General features: G+C 39.0%; 1 protein-coding gene across 3 annotated transcripts in view; it reads right to left on the reverse strand.

The window, feature by feature from the left end:
• The window catches only part of cfap54 (cilia and flagella associated protein 54), a 29,493-nt gene extending 13,125 nt beyond the window's left edge, over positions 1 to 16,368 (reverse strand). For 2 of the 3 annotated variants that reach the window (XM_058417598.1, XM_058417596.1), the window contains exons 1-40: positions 16,174 to 16,368; positions 15,950 to 16,055; positions 14,950 to 15,093; positions 14,669 to 14,837; positions 14,521 to 14,579; positions 14,282 to 14,425; positions 13,485 to 13,598; positions 12,967 to 13,068; positions 12,557 to 12,749; positions 12,373 to 12,471; positions 12,164 to 12,276; positions 11,949 to 12,075; positions 11,414 to 11,505; positions 11,184 to 11,321; positions 9,919 to 10,069; positions 9,751 to 9,812; positions 9,499 to 9,627; positions 8,897 to 9,047; positions 8,701 to 8,790; positions 8,455 to 8,576; positions 8,190 to 8,372; positions 7,568 to 7,660; positions 7,143 to 7,328; positions 6,689 to 6,834; positions 6,441 to 6,588; positions 6,175 to 6,330; positions 5,634 to 5,756; positions 5,329 to 5,430; positions 4,452 to 4,578; positions 4,086 to 4,184; positions 3,884 to 4,010; positions 3,709 to 3,805; positions 3,542 to 3,612; positions 3,268 to 3,462; positions 2,383 to 2,522; positions 1,525 to 1,703; positions 1,227 to 1,436; positions 959 to 1,137; positions 250 to 385; positions 47 to 155 (exon numbers count right to left, since the gene is read on the reverse strand). In XM_058417598.1, coding sequence (XP_058273581.1) covers positions 47 to 155; positions 250 to 385; positions 959 to 1,137; positions 1,227 to 1,436; positions 1,525 to 1,703; positions 2,383 to 2,522; positions 3,268 to 3,462; positions 3,542 to 3,612; positions 3,709 to 3,805; positions 3,884 to 4,010; positions 4,086 to 4,184; positions 4,452 to 4,578; positions 5,329 to 5,430; positions 5,634 to 5,756; positions 6,175 to 6,330; positions 6,441 to 6,588; positions 6,689 to 6,834; positions 7,143 to 7,328; positions 7,568 to 7,660; positions 8,190 to 8,372; positions 8,455 to 8,576; positions 8,701 to 8,790; positions 8,897 to 9,047; positions 9,499 to 9,627; positions 9,751 to 9,812; positions 9,919 to 10,069; positions 11,184 to 11,321; positions 11,414 to 11,505; positions 11,949 to 12,075; positions 12,164 to 12,276; positions 12,373 to 12,471; positions 12,557 to 12,749; positions 12,967 to 13,068; positions 13,485 to 13,598; positions 14,282 to 14,425; positions 14,521 to 14,579; positions 14,669 to 14,837; positions 14,950 to 15,093; positions 15,950 to 16,055; positions 16,174 to 16,322 — 5,260 coding nt within the window. In that variant the 5' untranslated portion in view covers positions 16,323 to 16,368. The remainder of the gene's footprint in view (positions 1 to 46; positions 156 to 249; positions 386 to 958; positions 1,138 to 1,226; positions 1,437 to 1,524; positions 1,704 to 2,382; positions 2,523 to 3,267; positions 3,463 to 3,541; positions 3,613 to 3,708; positions 3,806 to 3,883; positions 4,011 to 4,085; positions 4,185 to 4,451; positions 4,579 to 5,328; positions 5,431 to 5,633; positions 5,757 to 6,174; positions 6,331 to 6,440; positions 6,589 to 6,688; positions 6,835 to 7,142; positions 7,329 to 7,567; positions 7,661 to 8,189; positions 8,373 to 8,454; positions 8,577 to 8,700; positions 8,791 to 8,896; positions 9,048 to 9,498; positions 9,628 to 9,750; positions 9,813 to 9,918; positions 10,070 to 11,183; positions 11,322 to 11,413; positions 11,506 to 11,948; positions 12,076 to 12,163; positions 12,277 to 12,372; positions 12,472 to 12,556; positions 12,750 to 12,966; positions 13,069 to 13,484; positions 13,599 to 14,281; positions 14,426 to 14,520; positions 14,580 to 14,668; positions 14,838 to 14,949; positions 15,094 to 15,949; positions 16,056 to 16,173) is intronic. The other variant, XM_058417597.1, reaches the window with a different exon arrangement.
• Between the last annotated feature and the right edge of the window lie 383 nt (positions 16,369 to 16,751).

Raw genomic sequence — 16,751 nt, forward strand, 5'->3', positions numbered from 1 at the left:
ACAGTATGATAGTTGTAAGACAGCTCTGATCCATTTCAGTCTTTACCTGCCATCTCCAGAGGTTCTGAGGCAGTACTACTTGCAGTACTTTCATGCCAACTCTCTACACTGGAACATAAGAGCAGCTGCTTGCCTGCATAGTTTCTACAGGTCACCTGTGGATAAACGTCAGTTACACAGGATTATTCTAATGCGTGGAGAATAAATGTTATCTTTCACTATTTAAAATGCCTACAGCGTTTTATTCACCTTTTCTCCATTGACCATCTCTGTGTAGGTGAAATGTGGCTGAGGGACTGAAGGGCCTCCAAAGTAGCTTATTCTTTCTAGCAGTCTTCTCTGAGCATATACCAGTACAGGGGTAATGACATGACTGTAGTGTTCCCTGGAAAATAAACCATTAGTTTCCTTTTTAAGATGACTTTTTTCCTTTTTTACAAGTTTACTGCTAAACTTTAACAATTTTATATGCAGCAAAAGCTACCCCAAAGGATTATGTACAATTTGCCACCATAAAAACAACCAAATATATATTAATTAGTGGATTAAAAGCTTGTTTGCAGTCAGTAACCAACTCCCAAACAACCAACAGGAATTATATCACCTGGTATAGCATAACAACTTGAAGTGACATCATCAATTGTTTTTCAGTTTCTAACATTTTCTTCCCCGTGTGGTCATTTATTTATTCACACCCATCAGCTAACTCTCCCTTATTACACAGCACATAATGCCAACCTTAGCATTGTTCATCACAGAGCAGTGTAACAAACTCCAGGGAAAGCCATACATGAGCTCACATATACCCATGATTACCGATCTGTCACTCAGGCAGCATGGGCAATTTTGATCTTCACAACAAAAATATGTGAATCCTTGGAAAATAAGTTAATATACTAGAGCAATCGAGAATTTCAGGCCAATATTGTCCCAGACACCAATGCACAGCACAACTCACCTGGTATAAAAGTTGTATAGCAAGGCAAGATGAGCAAGTGTTTCCCATTTGGTCTGGTAGAAGAGGAGCTCCAGTGTGTGCAACACCAAATTCTTCATCCATTTCACATCTACCTGTACTCCACTATTCAGAGGCCTGGTCTCCGGCTCTTCAGCTTCCTCATCATACACCTTCCATTGCTAGAAAGAGAGCCCTCAGCATCAAATATTAAACAGATTAGGTTATAACTGACTGTATTAAGTGTGACACTTATGGTGGATGACCTGACCTGTAATTTCTCCATCATGTCCATGAGCAGCTCTGAAGCCAGTGCTAGCAGGGGTGTGAACACTGTGTAGAACTGATCCAGCGTCAATGTGCTGGGATTTTCAGAGCTCTGGCTACACTCCACCAGAAATGCAATGATGCTAAACTGATCCCACAGGACCTCACACACCCACTGAAGAGATGTCCAAAGTCTTCCACGATAAGCCAAAACCTGCACAAATATTCAAGCACAATATGCTATCACTAATGTCCAAGCTAAAGAATGAATGTTTTTGGATTAAGTATGGACTAGTGTGCACCATAGCTCTCCTGAGGTGTAGTGAGGCCTTGTAGATTGTGTCCAGTGGCTTAAAAATATTGAGGCATGTTTCAGTTGTTTCACTGCTTTCTGAACCACTGGTCAGTTGTGTTCGTGGAGTGTCCAGCTCACTCTCCACTTCACTTTCCCCAGACCCTTCTCCACTGTTGTTTGGTGCTCCTAACAAGACATTTGGCATATTATTAGCTATTCCTAATACATGGACAGTTCAAGATTTCCAATATTCCAGAGGACTAAAATGTATTTCAGAATTTCATATTCATTCATTCATTGTCTATACCCACTTTATTCCTAATTAGGGTCACAGGGGTCTGCTGGAACCTATCCCAGCGTACACTGGGCAAAAGGCAGGGGAACACCCTGGACAAGTCGCCAGTCCATCACAGGGCCACATATAGATAGACAACCACACACTCTCTCCTATGGGCAATTTAGAATTACCAATCCACCTAATGTACATGTTTATTGGACTGTGGGAGGATACCAGAGTACCCAGAGTAAACCCATGCAGGCACTGGGAGAACATGCAAACTCCACACAGAAAGGCCCCTGCCTGTTCGAACCTGGGATTCGAACCCAGAACCTTCTTGCTGTGAAGCAACAGTGCTAACAACTAAGCCACTGCGCTGCCCAGAATTTTATATTAAATTAGTGAAACCAAGTCTAAAAATGTAGTATAAAAAAACAAGGCACATGTGACACTAACATTCAAATTGTTAAGATGAGCTTGATAAGTCATATGTTTTAAACATAGTTTTCATCATGTGATTAGATGTGATCCCTCATATACCAATCGCTCCGAAATCGTCCATCACCATTCCTCAACAAGAATACCTACCCTGACTGGCTTTGTGAATGGTGGGTTTGTGGATTGAAGAGCTCAACTCAGGATGCTTGGTGTGTTGAGAAATGTTTTTCCATTTCACCAGTGATCCAGTATGTGCCAAGGAGAAGAAGCGTAGAGACAGCTTGCTGTAACTGTAGTTTTTAATCAAAAAGAAAAAGGTGATAATTCCAAGTTTAAGAAAAAAAAATGTCTCCACACCTCTATGTCCATCATTTGAAATAAAACACAGCATATTAACATTGCTGAATAACTGTGCGATAACACAAAACTTACACATATGATAGATGTTTGCTTGTTTTTTCTTTTGCTACTTATTTATATTTTTTTATTTACTTATTGCCATATGTGCACTGCAATCTGTGTCTTCCATGCATTGCCATTGTTCTGTGTCCTTGTAATTTGGGACAGTGTTCGGCTCCATTCAGTTAGTCATTTTGTTGTTAACAAAAGAGCATTATTCTTATTTGTCCTCTTAGGCATGTTCACAACACAGCTAATTTATTCATGCCCCAAAAACTCCATAAAAGGCAAAGTTCACCGAGCTGAATATGAAAAAAAATGGATTGGATGAATATGGATTTCTTTTGAATTGCTTTCTTTCATGTCATTAATATGAAATGAGTGTGCTTCATAAAATTTTTATTTAATGCATGCATGCACCTGAAAAAATAAGTTATTTAACCTTGACAGAATAATCCGTACATAAAAGTATAGTATCTCACACTAAATTTACAATTTGAAGTGTATCAGAGGTTCCTTTAAGGGAGTCAACTTTTATGTCAATTTCCTAACTCGAGAGCTCTTGTAGGATAAAATGTTTGCAATTTACCTTAGAGTGCACATGTAAAAATGTTTCCAGTGATGATATGAGCATACCAGTGTTGTCGAGGTGTAACAGGGTTTAGTTGTAAGTACTTTCTCAGCAGACCCAGGTGTGCTTGAGCCAGCGTCAGGTTGGCACGACATCGCCATGGAAACTCATCTGAGTGGACCTGCCTCATCATCCTCTGCCGTTGGTGGCTTCTCACTGAACCCACCTGTTTCATCATTGTCTCCACTGCCTTGAACTCTCTGCCGCACCACACAATGCATCAACATGCAATACACAACATCAAATGAACAGACCATAGGAATTAGCATTAGAGCTTACTTCTCAGAGTTTTCTGAGCTGCAAACTGATTTCTTCTGCAGCTCATTCTTCTTTTTATAAACTTTGTTTATCTGGTAAAAGACATACGAAGTAGCAGTTTGAAGGGTTCTTGAAGTGTAAGGGATGTCAATGACGATATGTATGTGTAAGTGTGTTTGTTTATTTACTTTATTACAATACTGTATGATAGACGTTGTGAACTTCTTCTGATCTTTCCTCGATTTCTTGTCATCCTTCTTTGGCAAAATCATACTTTCATCTCGGCTGGTAAGGAAACACACATTTTAGCCATGCAACCAGACAATCACACAGATATGTGCACACAAACACACACATACAGACCTCTTAATCCACCTGAAGATTTCTTGGCCCCACTGTATTAGCAGTTCCAACTGATCCTCTTGCAAAGCTTTCTCCAGAACTAGTGCAACAAACTCCATGAAGCTAGACATCCGTTTAAACTTCATCACTGTTGGGAAAATATAGTATATACATTACAATAACTGTATCTGTTTTCTCTGTTGTATTATTGTGTCCAGCTTACCATTTCTGAAGGCATTCCTGAGGGGGCTGGAACCAATGACATTGTACAGAATTTTGGGATCCTCTTCTCCACTCAGGTCATGATCAAAACTGTCTGCTGCTTAAAGAAATGGCACTGACACTAGAAATCTAATTTTTTTAACATGGAGATCACAAAGCTTTGGAATCATTCTGTCTAAAAGACTATTACAAGTAAGTAACCTCAGGACATGCTGTTATAGAAAATAATCAATAATAGGGTGGTGTGATGTAGCCCAAAGTTACTGTTACCACCCTAGTGTTCATTATTTTCAATTGTTTAATATTTCTGGCCTAATCTTACAGGCATAATTGGAGAGAAAATGACCCCACTCTCTGGGCTTTCTACCTTCTCTGTTCTCATTTAGTGCTCCCATTTTCTCCTGCTGCTTCAAAGCAATACATGTCAAAGCCTTCAGCTCCTCACTAAGTTCGTCCTCCTGTTCAGCCACTGCCTTCTTGTGGGGTTTCTGTCTCTGAAAAACAAAAGACATCCACAATAATTCTGAATTCTTAAAGCCTGTTTTCTTGTGCTTACAATGCTTGTTCTGTAAATCAATACTTTATATTTATTAAAAACACCTTGATGACCACAATTAGGACTAAAGTGTGGTTACTTACTGTACTTGTCCAAAACTGACACCATCATGAAGCAGTGATGCTCAAGGATGTAGCTAGAACAGTGCTGGCTCAGTGGTTAAGGTTCTAAGTTACTTATAAGAAAGTAGTGAGTTTGAATCCTAACAAGGCCCTTAATCCAGTGCTCTGACCCTAGCTACCTAACAAGTTGCAATTTGTGACTGAAAGACTGACTGTATAAGTGGCAGTGCAAGCTTTATTTCTAGAATCACTGTTCAATGATGTATATAGATATATACTGTGGCTATATTAATAAGATAGATATAGATATATAGATAAGAATCCACACGAGATATTTCTGCCATCAAAAGCGACAATGTGCTATTTTATTACTTACCCTACATAAACAACTAAGTGTGTCTGGTTTCTATATCTATATTTTCTACATCAGTTTTCTAACCATATTAATTGCCATTTGTTTGTTTGTTCTTTTGTCCATTCATTCATTTGTTTGTTCATTTGTTCATTCATTCTTTCATTCAGTAAATGCTATATCCTGGCCTGGGTGGAAATGGATCTGAAGACCATCAGTGGAACCCTGGACATGAGTGAGGAAAGTTCATATAAGTTTTATTAAGAGCGCTCACCTTGTCATTCTGCTGTAGACTCTCACTCATCTCCATTAGGAGCTGCTTGCCTTGTTCCATCACTGAAGATGCCATACTTTCCTTTTTCAAGGCTTGCAAGCCCTACACACATAAAAGCACCAAGAAATTTGTACTTTGTCTTAGCAATGCAGTCTCAGGTTACAGGATTTGGTAAACACTGGAACTGAGTAGAATAAGTAACTGTATGCAATAACATCCCAGTGTATTTCGGATTAGTTTGACATAAATTAATTATATCAATATAATTAATTAATATATATCAATGTTACAACAACACTTATTACCTTGGCTACATAGTGCGTAATGCAGGTCACCATATGATATAGTGATTCAGCAGTAGCAACAGGCCTTTTTTGTTTAAGTGCAGATGGAATCTCCTGTAGTACCATCAGACACTTCAATAGCACCTTGAAATAAGCATAAAGGATAGTTCATATGGTTCATAGTTTCATAATTAAATAGTTAAAATGTAAAGAATGTAAAAACAATAGGTTCACAATTTTGACAAGAAGATATAACGTGTTTATTAACTGTCACAAATGGCACACTATTTCTATAGTAAAAGAGCAACAAACATGATATAAGAAATACCCAAAGTGGGTTTGGGTTATAGAAAAATATCCAGTAATAGCATAATACAATTTATTCCTCTTATTCTACTAAAAGAATCTCACTAGCATAACAACACTGTCATACAACGGCCTCTGAAAGTCATTACTATTGAAACACTAACATTTTAAATGAGCTATAGAAAATTAATGGATACTTTCTGATCAGATTCAAACATTCAACAGCTTAGTAATATAAACATCTTGATCAACTCACCTGAACCACAGGGTCTGATGGGATCTGATAGAAGATAAGAGGTGCCAGGAGGCCATAGCAGCTGACTACAGCCTGTAAGGCAGCACTGATGTCATTGAGATGAAGAGACAGATCTATGGCCACAAGCATCCTCTCACACTCTGCAAGTCTATCCTCCTGTAGCAAAGGTTATGAGAACAGCGTTAAAGAAAATTTGCATTTTATTTGCCACAAAATATTCACTTTTTCATTCAACACACATGAGATACAGGTGATGAGACTCTAACCTGTCCCCAGATCAATGGGCTTCCATCACCGAGGGAGTCACAGTACAGTGCTCTCTCCTGGATGTGGATGTCAGTTTGCATAAAGATCGAGGTGAGGAAAAGCTGTTGTAGTATTGGAGAAGAGAGCTGCAATGTCTCTGGGCACAATCTTAAGGGATAAATATAAAACAAATAAGACATATAAGGTCTCTGAGGGTGTATTCAGAACAACATCTGGTAGATAATCTCCACAGATATAGCTGTCTAACTTTGTCTGGGCAAGCCTCTGAGGAGCTTTCTCATCCACTGCTTCCTGACAGGATCCAGAATCTGCAACTGACGGAAGGGTAAAGTGGCTCCAAATCTCACTGCAGGCTTTCTTGGCTAGTGCATACTGGCCTGTTTGGTAGGCCACCTGGAGTAGAGAGTTTGGAATATTACTGGTGTAAGCCTTATGTCTTATATCAGGGATGACAAATCTTATCCGTAAAGGGCTGTTGCAGGTGCAGGTTCTCATTCCAACCGAGCAGAAGCCATACCTGAGTCTACTGAAAGTTGATTGATCAAGACTCAGGTCAGACCCAGGTTGATCAAGATCCGTTGATTGAACAGGTGGAATCGGGTGTGGCTCCTGCTTGATTGGAATGAGAACCTGCACCGCAACAGCCCTTTGCAGATAAGATCTGACACCCCTGCCTAATACCTTCCATCTACATGATGTACCTGAGCCAGATGTGCCCAGGCTGTCAACAGAGGCAGGGGGAGAGAGGCTAGCACAGGCCTGGTGGTATCTCCAATACTGCCACCAATCAGGTTGCCCTGAGCATCGTAGGCTGCCACAGCAAAGATATACTTCTGGTTGGGCTCCAGGCCACTTACGCAAAACAAGCGTTCTCCTCTAGATGGAATCTAATTGGATCAATAAATTTACTACTTTAATAAGTAATATTTTGCATAGCAGAAAATCACAAGTACATTCTGATGAGTATAAATGACTCAAAAAGACAGTTGAATACAACTCACTCGGTCTGGAACAAATACTACAGTCACTTCATGTATATTGGATCAGCATTTTGTATCTGATTGTTTAATTTTTACATTTATTCACTGGTTCATTGTACATGTTTATAATTTTTGGTATTCTTCACCATTTCACCAGTGCCAGCCAGGTGGCAGTCTCCAATCCTCACTTTCAGGTTGACACCTTCAACTTCTCTACCATAAATACGGTACCAGCAAACCTGCACCAAACCAAAATAATTTTTTAAATGTTTTGCACTTTTGCCCTTTATTACCTTAATGCATCCATCTCTGCCAGAAGAAATGTATTGTACATTATATGTTTTCCAAAGAACAAACATGTAAACATCAAATTTAAATTACTTATAGTGGTACACTACATTTACTTATATGTGCAGAAGATATAAAGGCATATAGTTGAGAGTACTGTCCTAGTGAGGCGTGCTTGTACACTAAAATATATCGCTCTTTTAATCAGCAAAGTCAAAGCAAAGAAGCTAGTCAGAGTGGAGGGCAAGATGGATGGAGCCAAATATAGGCCAATACTAGAAGAAAACATGTTCCAGTCTTCAACAGACTGGTGACCAAATGGTTCAAAACCAAGAACTCAAATTCATTATAATGGTCAAGTCAAAGCCCAGGCCTCACTGTGACCAAGAATCTGTGGCAAGACACTGTATTAAAGTAAAACCAGACAACAAAGGAAACAAAAGGGGAAAAAATCCCAGAATAGTAATTTGGTGAGTTCACCTGCTCCTCCTGCACATATGGTCCTGGTGTGAAGGTTAAAGCTTGGTTGCTACGTGATAGCAGCACAGGAGGTGGAGGAGGTCTATACCTCTCTTCTACTCCTGATTCCATCTCTGCAGAAGTAGCATCACTAAGCAGCCTCTTCTCCTCAACACCTGCTTTCTCCAGTAATGCCAAAGCCTCCTGGATATAAAAACAGCACAAGACAACTGTTACAATGTTTTCTGGCTTATGAAGGTTTTAAATGGTGATTTTACACACAGACCTCAAGCAGCTTTGTGGTTTCTCTGTTAGAAGCATCTTTCTTGTATGAAAGTAAGGCCTTCTGAACCAGAAACAAAACTCTGGAGACTTTATTCTTCTTAATCTTCTCTTGCAGTGTACATTCTGTTACAAATAACCAAAGGGCATTGCAGCACTGTTCAGACTGTGTTATGGGTACACAAAATACCTCTTAGATTTTTTCTTAGATCTTTTTTCTTTTTTTGAAAAGATGAGTAGATGAGTTTACCTGCTTTGGCCCTCTTTGCCTGTACCACAGTAGACGGTCCTTGTGCACTCTGCATACCTAGCCTCTTTCTCCCCTCAGGATTCTCATCATCTGATTTGGAGAAACACAGCTGTCAAGTAATATTCAACACATATGCACCATTATTGTTTTTTTTTTCTTTCATGGAGGGGGGAGTGTGTGGTGAGGCGTCACATACCTGGGTAGATATCTAGGAGTTTGAGGGATATCCTGTGCTGGAAAGCCAGTAATTCCATATGCATATCCATTGAGAGAGATCTTGTGCATGAACTGCTAGTGCTCTCAAACTGTCCATGCCCAGAAGATCTCAAATGTTCTCCACTAAACATCTGAGTAAAAATTACAAAAGATTTTTAGTATTCACACTTAATTCTACAAAACCTGCCTTTCTCATAATTAAGTTGTTTTTCCGGGACTCAATACTGCCAAAGGCATTGGAAAATCAGAGCTTAACAAATAAAGAAGTTACTATATCATAAAATTCAAAAGCCATCACATTTAAATATGTGGAAAGCATGGTGTGTGGACATTTTAATCTGCATCTTCATATAATCTTGGTGAGGGTGATGTATTTCAGTCATTTTATTGCTGACTAATCATTCTTTTGTGGAACCACCATCTGGAACAATGTATTATTTCTACAGAAAAAATGTTCATGAACAAGCTGGTCAATTTAGTACTGCATTACTGGGTACATGTGACCGTTATTCTTTCGCTTCTCATTCCCATGTAGACTAACTGGAGATGCTAGCTTCAGTGGACTGTGTGCTACAGTACTACCTGGAGGTATACAGTGTCAGAGATGGCAGAAAGATCATGAAGGAGACATACAGTCCTGCCTCTTGATACACACTCCAGGCCTTTCTCCAGCACAGTCCAAACCATCTCAAAATGTTCTGCTTGTGAGTTCTGGAGGCATGTACAGATGCTAATTGTAATTAAGTCATGCTAAATGTCATTACACAGTATCTGACCATTTAATTAGTACTTTCACATTTAATTAAGACACCAGTGTGGCTCAGATGAGCATACAATAGGTGTAGCTGTAGGTTTCTCCACAGGGGTGGACCGCAGACTGCTGCCATTGATTGAATCTACACAGACAAAAGCAACATAATATAATTAAAGAAAGGAAGTGAGAATTTTGTACTAATTCTAAAACGTGTCAATGAAGTCAGCAAAATGTGTCTAATTACATACCTTTTGTTGGGATGGTCAGTGAAAGTACCTCTACACCGCCTTCCAGCACTGAGGCCAGTCTTAAAGTCATCTCAGCCACTGCCACTGGGTCTATATCAGCCAGCTGACACATATAGGCCACCTCACACAGGAGGAACAGAGTCTGGACCCACTGCATAAGAGAGTCAAAATTAACATTAGTGATGTGTTGCCTGCGAAGCAGTTCTCTTTGAGTTTAGATTAAACACTGGCAGCAAACTTTATTTCTAATGAGGTATTTTTTATATGAACAGAAGACAAATAGGTCTCCTGCTTAAAATGTATCAGCGTTCTGTATTCACAATAATCTAATGGCATGTAAAATGCATCTGGTATTTACAGGGAGTGACTTAGCAGTGCCTTTGGCTCTCATCTCTGTATGAATGTTTGCAAGAATAACATAAAGTATTCAAAGTAGCGTATGGGAGAGGTATATATCAGGCTAAATGGACAGAAAGCTTTTTTGTATCCTTTAAATTAAAGTGCAGATGCATTAGTGTGCAATGATTACTGCATTCGTTAATGTACATATGTAGTGCTTTGCTGTTTTCACATTTATCTAGGTTGATTTTTTGTACCACAATAAATGCAAAGTATAGTGTTATTTTTTTAGTCATAAGTTAAAGCAAGATTTTACTGAATAATTTAATTGAGCTATTTGGGAATTGCAAAGAGCTGGCTCTTATTGTTAAGCCGAGCCTAGTGCTTTATTCTTTTCAATTTTACCTTTGACAGTAATGCATTTCCACATATGCAGAATTCAGTGTGTTTTGAATTGAACACTGTTGTGTTAGTCCTGTTTGCTTAAGCAGTTAATGACCAGCAACACACTTCAATGAGCACTAAAATTATTAGTCTAAGACTGTAAGAACAAGTCATTAATTCATTGAGTCATTCCCATTTGATTCTTAGTGCAAACCTATACTACAGTACAGAGAGAATACAGTTCAACCCAGATTCAGCTGATCAACTAGATCAGCATACAACATGTATTGTATTCTGAATACCTAAAGTTTAATGTCAAATGTCAAAGTTCAATCAATTCAAATGCTCTGACCTCTAGTTGCACTTAATTTCTGTAAATTTCCCATCAACATATTTCTGACCAGTAAATGAACATAAAACCAAAATAAGACTAAAAAATCACTCTAATTCTGACTAGGCAACATGACTAAATGGTTTAGTAAGTTTATTTAAAATATAGTACTATTAAATCAAAATAAGACATCAATCTGCCATTTAACTACCTTGTCGGGAAAGGCCATTTTGGCCATGTAGCACACTGGGTCATTGTGTCTGGCCTGAGCTCTCTGAAACACAAGCTTACATTTCGCCCAGAGAAACAGTAAAATATCCAGCACCAGGTCCTCATCCGCTCTGATGTCCTGAACACAGATACATGCAGGATAGTACATACGGAATAACAAAAAAAATTGCCAAAGATGTGTTTATCTGCTGTGTGTGTCTATGTGCTGACCTGGGCTGCTTCACACACACATACATGCAGAGTCTGGACCAGATTTAGGAGCTCATCTGTCATGCTAATTGGCACTGAAGATTGGTCATTATCTATAGTTGAAACATAAAGAAAGGAAAGAATGTATATCAGAATATATATACACCCACAGTGCAATGTAAAAAATTGGTGCAAATCCAAATCTTTTTTGCACCCAAAGACACCTTACAGTATACAAATATTTCACTGCAATATGATCAAAGCACTGTTTTAGTTTATGTGTAATAGATAAGAAATAAAACTCAGCAGATTGTGCTAGAAGATTAAAACAATGAACAATCAGGTGGTGTGATGCAGCCTGACACAAAGCAGCTGATTATTTTCCAACAGCATGTCTCATTACAATTTATTCCTCTCATACCACAGCAATATGAACCATAAATTGTTCTATAAAGTACCTAACATCTGCAGCTAAGGGTTGTCACTCGTGCACAATACCATAAATGTTAATTAGTCATCTCACAGAAGGTTTCAACACTTCAGCAGTTTTTACTACCAGTTTGAATCTCAGCCATGAGGTCTTTGGTCCCCAGCCGAACCCTCTGTGAGGAAATGAGACGCTCCACAGCCTCCAACAGAGTAAGCTCCAACTCAGACTTCCGGAAGAGACTGCCCTCCAGGCTCTACCAAAAATGTAGTCTTAATGCACTTCCAAATGCAAAGCAATTCATTTTAAACAGTTTTTTTTAATGATTTTACCAGCTGACTTACAGACAGTACTGCCACAAGGTTGTTTGAAAGGCTGCAGAACACATCCCACTGCTCATATCTAAACAGGAGCTTCACAAACTTCACTGCTGCATCCACTGAAATCAGATTCTCCCCTGGGGTAAAAGTCATAGTAACCAATGACATAGTAACTATAGTAAGCAAAATATACAGTTAAAACACAGATTCTATAAAAAATGAAGACGTTTCACCAGCTATTGCCATCTCCATTAGGGTGCAAGTAGGAGTGAGGGCATTCAAAGACAAAGGCAGGCTGTCATTGCCAACTCGAAGGAAGGATCCACCATTTCCTAAACCGAAAAAGAAAGTTAAAACTACAAGCTAAATCAAACCATGGTTTATTTATATACAGGGGGAATCGGACAGAATGGATACCGGATAGTATGCTGATGCCGGCTGACATGAGCTCGACTGCCACCTCCTGTATATCAGGGTCATCCGGTATGCCAGTCTGCAGAGGTCTGCGGGAACTGTCCCTCAGAGCCTCCAACACTGCCAGGAACTGAGCAGCATTTCCGTCAAACAGCTCCATCAGGATGCGCTCGGTTGTTGTACGTGGCCATGGATTCTGGGGTGAAATAAGAGTCATTAACATATTAAGAAGAAGTAGAAGAAAAAACCCTTTTGACAGCAACTTGTGGTATCTGTATACTTAGCATACTTATAGAACACAGTATCTTATACATAAATATAAGTTTCTGTAAGAATGTAATAATATATATCAAGTATAAAGTCATTGCTGTAGATGCTAGAAGGTGGAACCTTGACAGGAAAAGGACACTCACATTCTGGCCATCCTTTAGATTGCTCTTCTGTTTCAGCCTGAAAAATCCTTTAGGTTTCCTCCGAGATTCATACACTGAGCGTTTAAACACCATGACAGCAACCTGCACACCAACACAGCAGCATTGCAAAAGCATGCACAAAAACACACTCATCATAACAGAGCAATAAACCAGGCACCATAAGGAATCCAATTTTATATCTTAAAGGATTAGTCAGCGATGTTGGTGGAAGTTAACTGAATCCAAACATATATAGTTCCTTCCATAGCTTTACCCTACAAACATGTGAGAAGAAGTCAGAGATAATGGCTTACAGAACCGGGACCTTACAGAACTGACAAGTAAATGCCTTTTTACCACAACTGGAAGATGGCTGGGTTTTTTTTTCCTCCATTTACAGAGACTAGAGCATTGCAGAGACCAGATTACTCACAGCTTCTAAGATTGATATTTTTTGCCAAAAAAAAAAGGTCCTGTTTTTAAGAGAAATACTTTTCAAAGATGAGTTTCATTCATACTTTAATGGTGGCTTCTTTGAAGGCTCGCTTTGTCTCTGGTGAGGATGGGAATCCGCTCAACTTCTCCAGCTTCCCTAGTTCATCTATTTTAGTAAGAGCTCGTCTAGCAAAAACCTGTACAAGAAAAGTCACAATGTAGTGAATAATGGAAAATTCTAAACTAAGTGATGATTACGTAATGAAGTAAATGAATGCACATGAAGATGCCCTTTGTAGCCATGTTATACAGTTACATGGCCATTTGGGGTCATTTAGTTCTAGCAGCTTTTAAATAAGAAGCTTAAAAAAATAAAATAAAATAATGTTTCATCATGGAGTCTAGGAAAGCATGCATTTAACCATTTACATATGGTATATGGTAACAGCATTAAGGCACTCTAGGTTATTCTTAATTAATAGTTTTTACTTTCTATCTATAATTAGAGTAACATGTTTGTCGTTTTTTTCTTCCTATGAGAATTTCAATGATGCATCTTCTAATTAAATATGTGAATGTTTTAAATAATCCACAGGAGTGAATGTGTTCATTTAACAGGATTGAATTAATGTGAAGGAACATTAAAATGTACATTTTTTATATAAGTCAACCTATATTGGATGACTCACTGAGGCATATACTTTATTAACTTCTTTAAAATATTCAGTAAATATAGTAAAACTACAGTGAATATGAAATGGAGGAATATATAGTTAAGGGAATAAAAATTTAAGAGAGAACTATAGCACCTCAGGATCCTCAATATTTAAGCCTTACAGAGAGAATAGAGCAGTTTTGATCATTGAAGTGAAAAACTGACCTCTGCCTGCACAGCAGCCTGGCCAACAAAGTAACATTCACAAACACTACAGTACAGTGTGGCTCTCCATGACAGGAAATTAGGAGTTAGCAATGGGATGGATGTCTCCAGGCACACACATGCCCACAGTAAATACTCCAGAGCCTGAAAGAAAGAAACACATAGATTGTTTAAAACTGTTTAGAATCCACAATGTTGTAGGACATTTCAGTGCAGTGATTGAAAGCATGCATGGTTACCTGTGCAGAGTGACTTGTGGACATCAAGAACCGACATATTTTGTAGATGTACAAAGAACCTGGGAAGAGAAGTGAAATACTTAGAACTACATTATGAAAATGTTTTAAATCGCTTTACTTCAGCAGGAAGAGCTCCTGCGCTACGTACCATTGTACAACAACCAGCACAGGCTCTCATGGGGCAGGATGGCCTGCATCATGATGCGCAAAAATGCAAGAATCTTGCACAGTTTCTGCATCCCGATGCAATCTGGCTGCCTGCACCTCTCACGTTCCAAGTAATAAGCACACAAGCATTCCCCATACAGAGCACGGAGCTAACAAATACACAAACAACCAGTTAACAGACTTGAGAGATGACATCTCTTTGGTCCAGTAGAATCTTTAGACCAGCTTTTGTAAAACATGGCTGGTTTAAATATGCCTAACCGTAAGTTTTGCTTCTGCAATATGAAAGCCATGTGAGAAGAAGGTGTGCTTGAACTCCTCCAGATCTCTGATGTTCTCCAAGCTAGCAGGGGAGAACCGGTGTAGGTAGCGTGTGTATCCTTGCCACAGTGCCAATCTGTAAAACTACACAAAACAATTCCAACACTGTGAGTGACCTTTATATTCCACACTTACTTAATATAGAATGCATATTATCGCTCATCTATTTACAATTCAGTAGTCACTTTATTAGGTATACCTACAATACTGGTGCTCTAGGTAGATATACATTATAAATATCAATAAAATTGGACATTTTACTTGGCACATCTACGTTAAACATAAAGTCATTGACTATAGACCATCTCTTGATATGCATATTGAATCCGTTTATTCTACCTTGTTTATGGATGCAAAGGTGCCATGGGAGCACTGCTAACTAGATACTATTTTCCTGATGGACCATTCTCAACAGAGCTTCGAAACAGCGTGCATCGAAACAGCTTTTTACACAATGTACACTACTGGTGTGACTTGTATACAAAGTTCTCCACCTGTCTGTGTGGGTTTCCTCCCAATTCCCAATACAAGGCAATAAGTGGACTTTTGACTCCTAAGCATGAATGAGTGTGTGAATGAGTGTGTATATGTGTACACATGGAACCCGGTGATGGACCAATCCCTCATGCCCAGAGACTATTCTTTTAAAAATTGAGTAATGTTGCGAAGTTTGATAGTCTCGTATCAGCACCTCAGGCACTGGTGCCATTGCTGTGTTAGGAATGACAGTGATCCACCATCTACTCATATCTGGTCAGCGGTGGTCCTTTAGTGGTCACTTCCCACTGATAGACAGTATGCACCAATAATAATATCAAATATCAACCATATAAAATCCTGAATGAAGCTATAACATAGGTGTACCTAATAAGATAGCTGGTCTGATATAAATCATGAAAAAAAAACAAATAACAGGAAAAGAGGAAATAAATGATCTTACTTTATTCTCGAAAAGAAAATCTGCGATGTCCAGCAGATGTTCCTTGTAATAAGAGCTCGGGAGACGAGGTTCATATTTCTTCCAGATGTCAAAAAGTTTCAAAGACCTGTCAAAAACAAGCTTAATCACCCAAATGAACATCACATTGAAAACGAAGGCATGCCGGAGGTGTATGTATAACGGTATACACAGACACTACATGAAGTTATACACCATGTTTTTACCCTCTTGAGTAAGAGAAGTGGTCGAAGGTTAGAGCCTCACGAATTCTTTTCATGTACGATTTAAACTCTTTTAAATCCTTCTCAAAGGCGGAAATGACAGGGTTAGATTTATCCAAGGCTCCATAATAGGAGGCTGGTAAAGGTTCCATTTTTTTATTCGAGTAATCATCGACATGAACTGGAAAGCAAGCGTTTATTAATGTTGCTATAGAGACGAGCAGGCGCAGTGCCGCCGCAAAGCACAGGTATGCCCTGACTGGGTACGTCAACCGCGCCGCCATCTTAGAGAGGGAACCTCAGAGAGACGTTAAGTCGGAGAGACAAGCTAACCTTCTCCAACAGTCCTAGTATTTAAACACATTAAACACTAAATGACTCAATTTTCCCTGGTTAAAGCTCTGGGTCATATCTGTTGGCTGACAGACCCTTAAAGCAATAGGATTTGTCATGGTTTTACTGTGGTACACAAAGGCTAACCTTACTTTTAATTGTGGTAACTGTCATGCAACTATGACATTGTATTAACATTGTATGCATACACCGATCAGGCATAACATTATGACCACCTGCCTAATATT

Source organism: Hemibagrus wyckioides, linkage group LG19, assembly GCF_019097595.1.
Source record: "Hemibagrus wyckioides isolate EC202008001 linkage group LG19, SWU_Hwy_1.0, whole genome shotgun sequence".
NCBI classification, from domain to species: domain Eukaryota; kingdom Metazoa; phylum Chordata; class Actinopteri; order Siluriformes; family Bagridae; genus Hemibagrus; species Hemibagrus wyckioides.